This window comes from Sylvia atricapilla, chromosome 10, assembly GCF_009819655.1.
Source record: "Sylvia atricapilla isolate bSylAtr1 chromosome 10, bSylAtr1.pri, whole genome shotgun sequence".
NCBI lineage: Eukaryota > Metazoa > Chordata > Aves > Passeriformes > Sylviidae > Sylvia > Sylvia atricapilla.
In genome coordinates this window covers 23,548,364-23,556,852 of record NC_089149.1, presented here as the reverse complement: position 1 = coordinate 23,556,852, position 8,489 = coordinate 23,548,364, and the positions used below count along the sequence as shown (strand labels likewise).

The following is an 8,489-nucleotide window of genomic DNA, read 5'->3' as shown; positions in this document are numbered from 1 at the left end:
TCAGGGTATGATTTGGAGAACTTCTCTGGTGTAAAGCTCATAGAAAGAATGGGACTTAGGCTAATCTCTAAATCACAGAGAAAATATGCAGGACTTAAAATTCATTACCTGATGTTCTAGATGAACCTCAATTACTGGTCAACAAGGTAATTACAATATGCAAATAGATACACAAAAATATCAGCTGCTTTGACTTCAACATTAACTCTCCTAATACCTCATTTGTGTCAACACCTCTTTGAGCTGACACTTTGGAAAAACTCTTCCACAACTGTAGTTCTCAGCTACTCTTGCCATGCACGTGAGTGACATGAGCTAAAAGCAGGGTTTGGTACTTCCCATATTCACCTACAAAGCCAAGAAAAGTGAAGAAAGTCCTCTGATGGGACTAGATGGCATTACCAGAGGTCACTGGAGGGAGCCTGGGACCAATTGTGGACAGAGAAAACAGGTGGTGGGTAAGATACAGTTTGACTATGACAGCTCAAATTTATTTTCACATCCACTCAGATTTCTTTTTTTTTGCAAAAATTTTGGGAATATTTTTACACGAACAACTCCGTAACAATGTAAATGCTATAGGCACTTCATTACTACTGTTAACATATTTTCCATTTGTTTTCAGTTTTAAGACAGACATCATCTGGCATAGTAACAACTGATGCGATACAGTGTAACAGTGACTCAGGATTTTTTTATCTCAGTGTGTAATTAAACAAAAGCTACATTTAAAACATCAAAACATATTAAAAACAAGATTACAATATTAAACAAAACCACAGTAAACTTTGCAATATGCTTGATGACACAAAAATTGGAACTATTTTATACAGTGAAGATAAACCTCTTTAAAAGTACTTAGAATTCAACAGAAATACATCTACTGAGAAACACATTAAACATTGAAGATGATAATTTTGAAGTAAACAATGCATATGGATATTGCTTCAATTTCACCCATGTTGATTAACCATTTTATTAGGCCTGAATTTGTTACAGATTTAAAGCAATAATTCTACCTCTCCGTTACATGTATTATAAAAATCCCACAGCATACATTCAGATTCATATTAATTTGGATATTTAGGGAAAATGCAGAGTTAGTGGCAAGCACTTTAAGAGTTGTAAGAAAAAATTCAAAGAAAATTATATATTCAGGATTTCCACAAAAATAAAAGAAATGCTTCCAAAACACTATGACGGATACAAAGATAATAAAGAAATTTCTATTAACTGAATTTTCATAAAATCCCAATTTACCATTTTTCCCTAGATTTTATTAGTGCCTCCTTTCCTTGGGTTATTTAAATTATCACTTTTGTTTGCTTCCTATATTAATCAGCTAACCAGCAAGATTGTCTACACCTCTAGTTAACTGACATCAAACACGTGTCTTTGTACAAAAAATCTTTGGATTAAAAATATATGTCTCCATGATCACTAACAGAAATATAAATTAAAAAAATTATTAACGTGGTTAAATTTTAATGTTATGGTTGTAGAAATCATGCATAGAATATAAGAGAGCAACAACAAAACTAAAGTAATAAAGAAAACCTAAATTAGAGCAGTTTAAATACAGTGTGATAGAAAAAGCACACAGCAAATGTTTTACACACTGTTCATTTTAGATTAAAACCCGGAATAGTTTCTTAAAAAACACACTGACTGTGTTTTTGCATACAATAGTACTTAGAAAACATCTTCTTTATCCTGACAGTAAACTATGCAGTGTACCAGACCAGGGAAGGTGACCCTTTCAATTTAATTCATTTAGTGTTTAGGGTATAATCTGCACCACTAAGTTTCTGTGCCCTGACACAGACAAGACTTTAATCATAGCAGATACAGTTGTTGATGCAGCATCTCCTATTTCAGTTGTGGAAGCCCTGCAGTGAGTCTGGCCACGGACTGCACCAAACCCACTCTGGTCTTGGAGCAGGTAAACCAAGTGACTCATGTCCTGAGGGACACGTTCTGTTCTGCAGGAGCACAGGGCATAACACACACACCATTCCAACGAGTGCAGCAGAAAGAAACCCTTCCAGTTTTTATTTGCCTATTCTCTGGACTACCCAGTCCTGCTGGCAGAGGGGACAGCGATTATTCTGTTTCACCCACAAGGACATGCAGCAATTGTGGAAGGAATGATTGCATTCTCCCCAAACCACTGAAAGAGAAGAAAGAACATGTTCCAGTCACACTCAGCTGTTCAATCGACACTTACAGCAATGTTCAAACTATCACTCCCAAATATTTATAAGCACTGGAAACTTTAAAGACAAAACTGATCATCACTAAAAATCACTGATTTTATCCACTGAGATTGGATTATTATGATCATCCTGGTGCTGTCAGTTCCATCACCAAGCTTTTTACTTACTTCCAAATATTAAAAAAAGAAATGCATATATTCTCACATTTTTGGACAACTTGACAGGGGTTTGTGATTGTATGAACACATTCAGCAGTTCTGCCCAGGAAATAAGTGCAACTATTAAGTCTTCCCCTTTAATTTCCCCAGTGCCAAAAATAAGCCAGTGCCCTACTGACTTACTCTCACACCACAGCCTATCACCAAATTCTCATAAGAAACACACTGTTTGAACTGAAATTTATGATAGCAAGGAGGCACACGTCACACAGTATATAGACTTAAAATGAGACTTTAAAACAGGAGTTATTCACACGCTACAGTTGTTCCAACACTACAAAAATTGTTATCTGTTATCTGTTTACTCCTGAATAACGTTTTAAAATGTAGTTGCTTTGCTTTTTCTCCTTATTAGCTCACATTTTCTTTGCAGGAGCACAAGGGTACCAATCAAAGGAGTGCTGTAAATTATACCTTTTCCTGTCTATTTTAAATAGGATACTTAGCAAGACAGTTAAGATATCTAGAACAGGAAAACCCCATTCCCATGAAAACAATCATCAAAAACACCCAGTGCCACAAAGCTCAACAGCATGGAAAGGTTTACCACCAGTTTAAAAGCTGTCATTACGATTTAAAGCAAACTCTTTGAGATAGTTTTCACTATTTTCAATTTAAACAGCCAGAATTAAGACTTTCTTTTGCACACACTGGCACCGAAAGTATGATTAAGTTCAAACTGAAGTGATTCCGCTTTTGAAAATAAAAAGTGAACGACCTGGCCATTGCCTCCGTTATCTCTGAATTACAAGTGGGAAAAATACCACTTTCTAACTCAGACACCCATTTATTTCAGAACAGAGGATTTTTATTTGTACTACCATTGTGTTTTCTGGCATGCACCTCTGAAGAAAAAAGCAGCTTTCTCCTACTCACTTCAAAAATGTACATTATGATCTCAAACACGGTCACGGTAAAAGAAACCTAAACCTCTTAGTTGTGTATGTGTTGACAGGAAATTGGAAACAGTTTTGTTTTACAGCACAGCTGACACGAAAACTGATTTTTTTAGTGCTCAAAAGTAAAGCATAAAGTATCACTAATGTAAAAAGACAATACAATGTTGAATAAACCACCAGTTTACTTCTGAGCATTAATAAAACCAGTATTCCCTTCAAACTTTAAAATGCCCCATACTGAGAGAAGCTTCAATTGAAAAACAAGCGAATGAAGTCACTACATACCAACACAATCTTCTTGTTTGTTTTCAGCTTGACATCTAAGACAGGCATCTAAAAGTAAACAAGAACAAACTCAATTTGATTCTCAGGATTCCATCTTAAGAATAGGTTTGTCAGAGGAAAATATAAACTCTAATACAAATTTACAGAAGTAAAAATCCCAAGTTTTCATGTCTACTTCGGCCCTTTAACATTAAAGAGCCCCCTAAATTCTAAAACTATGCAAATGACAATGAAATATATATCTGAAAGAGATCAGAAGGACTCTGAACTCTCCAGCATGTTTTGTTTATTTTCCATTGCTTTGGTATTTTCATAACTTTTGCTGAAAAAAAGCCTTCTCCATTTTGTAGATATAAAAGCCCACAGATTTGTGCCAAGGCACTCAGGCATATTAAGACCAGAGCAAGCACAAAGCCAAACCCTAATTACAGGACTTTGTTTTTCAGATGTCAGCATTTCCTTTTAAGGAAGTCATTCACAATTTTGATTTTTTAGGCTGTGTATCTCTCACCACAACTCCCACCACCTATTACTTTTTATAGTAGCTTCCCTTAACAAGTACCTGCATCTAATTTTCACAGGAGTCACACACATACAAATATAGTGGTACCTTTGATAATATATGTTAATAAATACAGAACGATATCTAATTAAAGATATTTCTCATCTTTATGCACTCCAGTTTGTGGCTTTAGGACTGGATGGCAGGTCCAGGACTCAATAAGATACGAGAGTGACAACTTCCAGGCTTCTCACTGTGCCACACAATCAGTGGAAAAACACCTTTGCTTCTCCTTTGCCCCAACATGGGCTGCCAGAGACAAACGTGCACCAATCATGCACAACAGAAAGTGTTCAACCCTTATGTGAGCAAACAAATCTTCATCTCCTCCAAAGAAAAGGAACTAGTTTAAACAAGTGTCCTGCAGGTTGGATCTGGTTTACATGTCACTAGTTGGACCATATTCTCCCAGAAGACAAAACCATAATGTGCTACAGGAACTTAGATTTGAGTATTTTAACTGTCTCTGCCAGATAGGACCAGTACTTCTATTTTAGACCTGCCCAGACATTCCTCCTTTTCTCAGGTAATAGAGAACAAAGAGGAGAGAACTCTAAAACAGCTGCCCCTTCCTCACTGAGACAAAAGCAAAACTTTCCCGTTGTCTGTTCCTATAATTTATATTTCAACAGCAGTTAAGGGCCAAGGTGCTGGGAAGATTCAGCTGAAGTGCTTCAACTTGTATCACGGTGTGTGGGAGCCCAGCGATCCGGGGTCACAGCAGACAGTCACAATAAATCAGCTGTCCTGTCGGGCCCTAGAGCTGCAGTTTCAGGCAGAAGCAGCACAGAGAGCCAAGGACAGAAATCGCTGCCACCACACCGAAGTAACCTGTTCCCATTCCTACATCATAACCCCAGGGCAGTCAGTCTGAAAGGCTAAGGACAGCAAAGCCAGTCCAGCTGCAATCCTGCGCTTTCCACCTAACACCTGCATTTCTGCCTCTTTCCCTCGTGCATCTAACACCACATTGGTTCAAGGAGTTAAACCAGTAGAAAACGGGGCCAGCTAACACCTCCTGCCCTGCAAAAGTCAAACAAACTTTCAGCAAGTGCCAGTCTCAGCCTGGCACTGCCTCCCACCTAAGGTTACTGCAGACGCAGTGGCTCTACAGGAGCCAGACCCGCTCTGGCAGGGTCACCTCAAAATTGCTAAACTGAAGTCAGTAATGATCAAGTTTCACATTCTAACAATGTGGTTTGTTCCCAAAAAATGGTTACTAGATTTTTTTCGGATTTTTTTTTTCTAGTTTCAGATTTGAAGTACTCCCTTGGTCCAGCTATGAAAAAATACAACTTTTTTTTTTAACTTTTGTAATAGCTCTATAGCTCAAATAGATTTTGTTAAGACTTTTTAAAGAGTGTCCTGTAACAGGCTAGCTACAATGGGGATAAATGCATTTTTAAATTATCGTTTACACGGCAAATGAAGCCATTTTCGTATTTCCAGAGTGGTCTCTGTTTACCATGAAAAAGCAAATAATCTTCAAAACACGCTTATGTAAAAAGATCAATCTCCTACCACTTCAGTCTGAGCCGCATCTTTTTTCCTCCAGTACACCCTTTTGCCTCCTCTGTTCCACAGAAGGCTCCCAGCAAAAACATTTGTGAGATATGACAGAATTGCATCTTTTTATCTCGTTTTTGTTAGACCAAATCCTGAGCTCATTTTCACTGTCATGGCTCCTGGCCCTGCAAAAGCAAGGTGCTCTGGGGGGAATCTTGGGTCATTTGTCCTGCCAAAGTGTTGCACACCCAACCGAGAGGACAGTGATATCTGGGATGACTCAGCCCAATAGTAAAAACTGGATATGCACACACTGCAAAGAAGAATTTATTCCGTTTTCGAAGAACTAAGATAAATATCGTATTTGATAAAGATGTCAGAAAACAGTAATATGTGTCAACAATGAAGGTGCTTTCAAAAGGTCTGCGGATTTCAGAACCAAGCAAATTAACCCCTTACTTAAAAGAGATTTCTCAGCACATTTATGCGTGTTAAAGTGCACCAGTAATCGCGCTTGTGAAGTAGTGTCAGACACCCTGGTTTAAGAGATTTGAAAAATAAATGTATATGTACATCTCTAACTGCCTCGTAAAAAAAAAAAAAAAAATCCGAACAAAAGACCCTTAACATAACGCACCCCACAAAGAGCAGCCCCACGGCTGCCGCGCTCGGTCCAGCCCGGCTGTCAGTCAGTGCAGGGATTTGCAGACCAGCAGCAGCCCTCAGGCCGGCGGCGCGGCACGGACGGGGCCGGCCCCGAGCGGCCCGGCGGGGCAGGGCCCGGCCAGGGGGCACCGCAGCGCGGCGGCCCGGCCCCGCGGGGCCCTCCTCCTCCTCCTTCTCCTCCTCCTTCTCCTCCGGGAAGGCGCGGAGGAGGAAGCGGAGGCGGAGGGATCGGCCCCCCGCTCCGCCTGTCAGCCCTGCGCCCGCCGTGCCCCGGCCCAGGCCCCCCGCCCCGCGGCCCGGCCGCGCTTACCCATGACCTGCACGCGGCAAATGGCGCAGGTGTCGCACTCCACGTCCCAGCTCCACATGGCCACCGCATTCCACTTCTTCAGCGAGAACATCTTGTCGGGGGCGCCCGCCTTGGAGCCCGCGGAGCCCGGCAGCGAGTGGGGGGCGCCGGGCTCGTCCCCGTCCTCCACATCGGCCATGGCGGAGGGGCGGGGACGCGGCGGCCGCGCGGGCGGCAGCGCCACCCTCCGGCGGCGGCGGCACAGCCCCGCCCGCGGCGCGGGGAGCGGGAGGGCCGGGGCGGGGAGGCCTCCGGGGGAGCCGTGGGGCGGGGGGCTTCCTGAGAGAGCCGTGGGGCGGGGGGCCTCCTGAGAGAGCCTCCGGGGGAGCCGTGGGGCGGGGGGCTTCCTGAGAGAGCCGTGGGGCGGGGAGGCCTCCGGGGGAGCCGTGGGGCGGGGGGCTTCCTGGGAGAGCCGTGGGGCGGGGGGCCTCCTGAGAGAGCCTCCGGGGGAGCCGTGGGGCGGGGGCTTCCTGAGAGAGCCTCCGGGGAGGCCTCCGGGGAGAGCCGTGGGGCGGGGAGGCCTCCGGGGAGAGCCGTGGGGCGGGGGGCCTCCTGAGAGAGCCGTGGGGCGGGAGGCCTCCCGGGAGAGCCGTGGGGCGGGGAGCTTCCTGAGAGAGCCGTGGGGCAGGAGGCCTCCTGGGAGAGCCGTGGGGCGGGGAGACCTTCCTGAGAGAACCGGGCGGGGAGGCCTCCCGGGAGAACTGGGCCGGGGGCTTCCTGGGAGAGCCTCCTGGGAGAGCCGTGGGGCGGGGGGCTTCCCGGGAGAACTGGGCCGGGGAGTCTCCCTGAGAGCCGGGCCGGGGGCTTCCTGGGAGAACCGGGCGGGGAGGCCTCCCGGGAGAGCCGGGACACTTAGAGAGCTTTGAACCACTTCCTGTGTTTCAGCAGCACACCGAGCAGGTGCCGAGTTGGCTTTGGGCATGAGGGAATGAGGGATGTTCTCCTCATAGGCAGAGTACAAGTGAATCAATCACAACTCCACCAGTGATACGGGCTGCCCTGAGCACGGGGAGACAACCCAATCTTCCACCTCGGCACATTTCCTAACACTGCTAACAGGATAAGCCAAACGCTTCAGCAGTGGTGTGCACCTTGGCCCCCTTGGTAATAAAGTAAAAAATAAAAATTATACTAAAGATTTTATGTTTGTACGGTATTAAACTATCAATTCCGAAGCACCTTGAACACTATTAAAACACGTGAATAAGGTCATTGAGCTTGGCTGGTTCACACTTTTCTCAATCCACGCTGCTCAATTCCCTTTGCCAGCGCCACTGTTTTAACTCATCATTCTTTTCAGTCCATTGATAAAACCATCATGGCACTTCTGAAGTTAAATTACTGGGAGTAGATGTAATCCAGAAAGTTTTAAATAAAAAATTACTTTCTGTAAAAGCTTGAAAAGAAAATGTATACATACTTTTCCTTTGATAATATATTGCATTTCTATGCCCTTTGCTTGGATTTTTAAAATTCGAATGTATGCGTTCTTAAAGTTTAAAATTAAAAAATCAGAGATTTAAGTACATTTAATTTCTGCTATGTAAAATGTCAACTACCTCTAAACAGACATTAAAGAATAAAAACAAAACCCAACAAATTCTGTTGGAGTTTTGGGGTTTTTAAATTTATACAATTTGCCTTGTATCCCTAACTGACACAATTCTTCAGTTCTAAGAGCAAAGGATGACAGAGATTATGATTGTGTTTGAGTGCTGTCAAACCATCACACATGTGCTGTACATGATGCAAAGTCAAATACAAACCCCACTTAGATTACCAGTGAAG

At 43.5% G+C, this 8,489-nt stretch overlaps 1 protein-coding gene across 2 annotated transcripts; it reads right to left on the bottom strand.

Annotated features, from left to right (window-relative positions):
* Positions 1-464: 464 nt before the first annotated feature.
* RNF7 (ring finger protein 7) lies at positions 465-6,876 on the bottom strand. 2 transcript variants are annotated; one of them, XM_066326331.1, is made up of 3 exons: positions 6,670-6,876; positions 3,619-3,666; positions 465-2,170 (listed from the first exon to the last, which is right to left on the bottom strand). In XM_066326331.1, exons 1-3 carry the CDS (start codon positions 6,838-6,840, stop codon positions 2,114-2,116), a joined length of 276 nt encoding a protein of 91 aa, XP_066182428.1. In that variant the 5' UTR covers positions 6,841-6,876; the 3' UTR covers positions 465-2,113. The 2 variants fall into 2 exon arrangements, with proteins under 2 accessions (XP_066182428.1, XP_066182427.1); XM_066326330.1 differs by having other exon boundaries at positions 6,663-6,875.
* Positions 6,877-8,489: the final 1,613 nt, after the last annotated feature.

What these genes read in the sequence shown, in the direction of transcription:
- RNF7 (XM_066326330.1), bottom strand. Translation starts at nt 6,840, where the DNA reads ATGGCCGATGTGGAGGACGGGGACGAGCCCGGCGCCCCCCACTCGCTG. An exon ending in TTGCCGCGTGCAGGTCATGG is followed by an intron (nt 3,667 to 6,662) that starts GTAAGCGCGGCC and finishes GTTTACTTTTAG; the next exon opens with ATGCCTGTCTTAGATGTCAA. An exon ending in CAAACAAGAAGATTGTGTTG is followed by an intron (nt 2,171 to 3,618) that starts GTATGTAGTGAC and finishes CTTCTCTTTCAG; the next exon opens with TGGTTTGGGGAGAATGCAAT.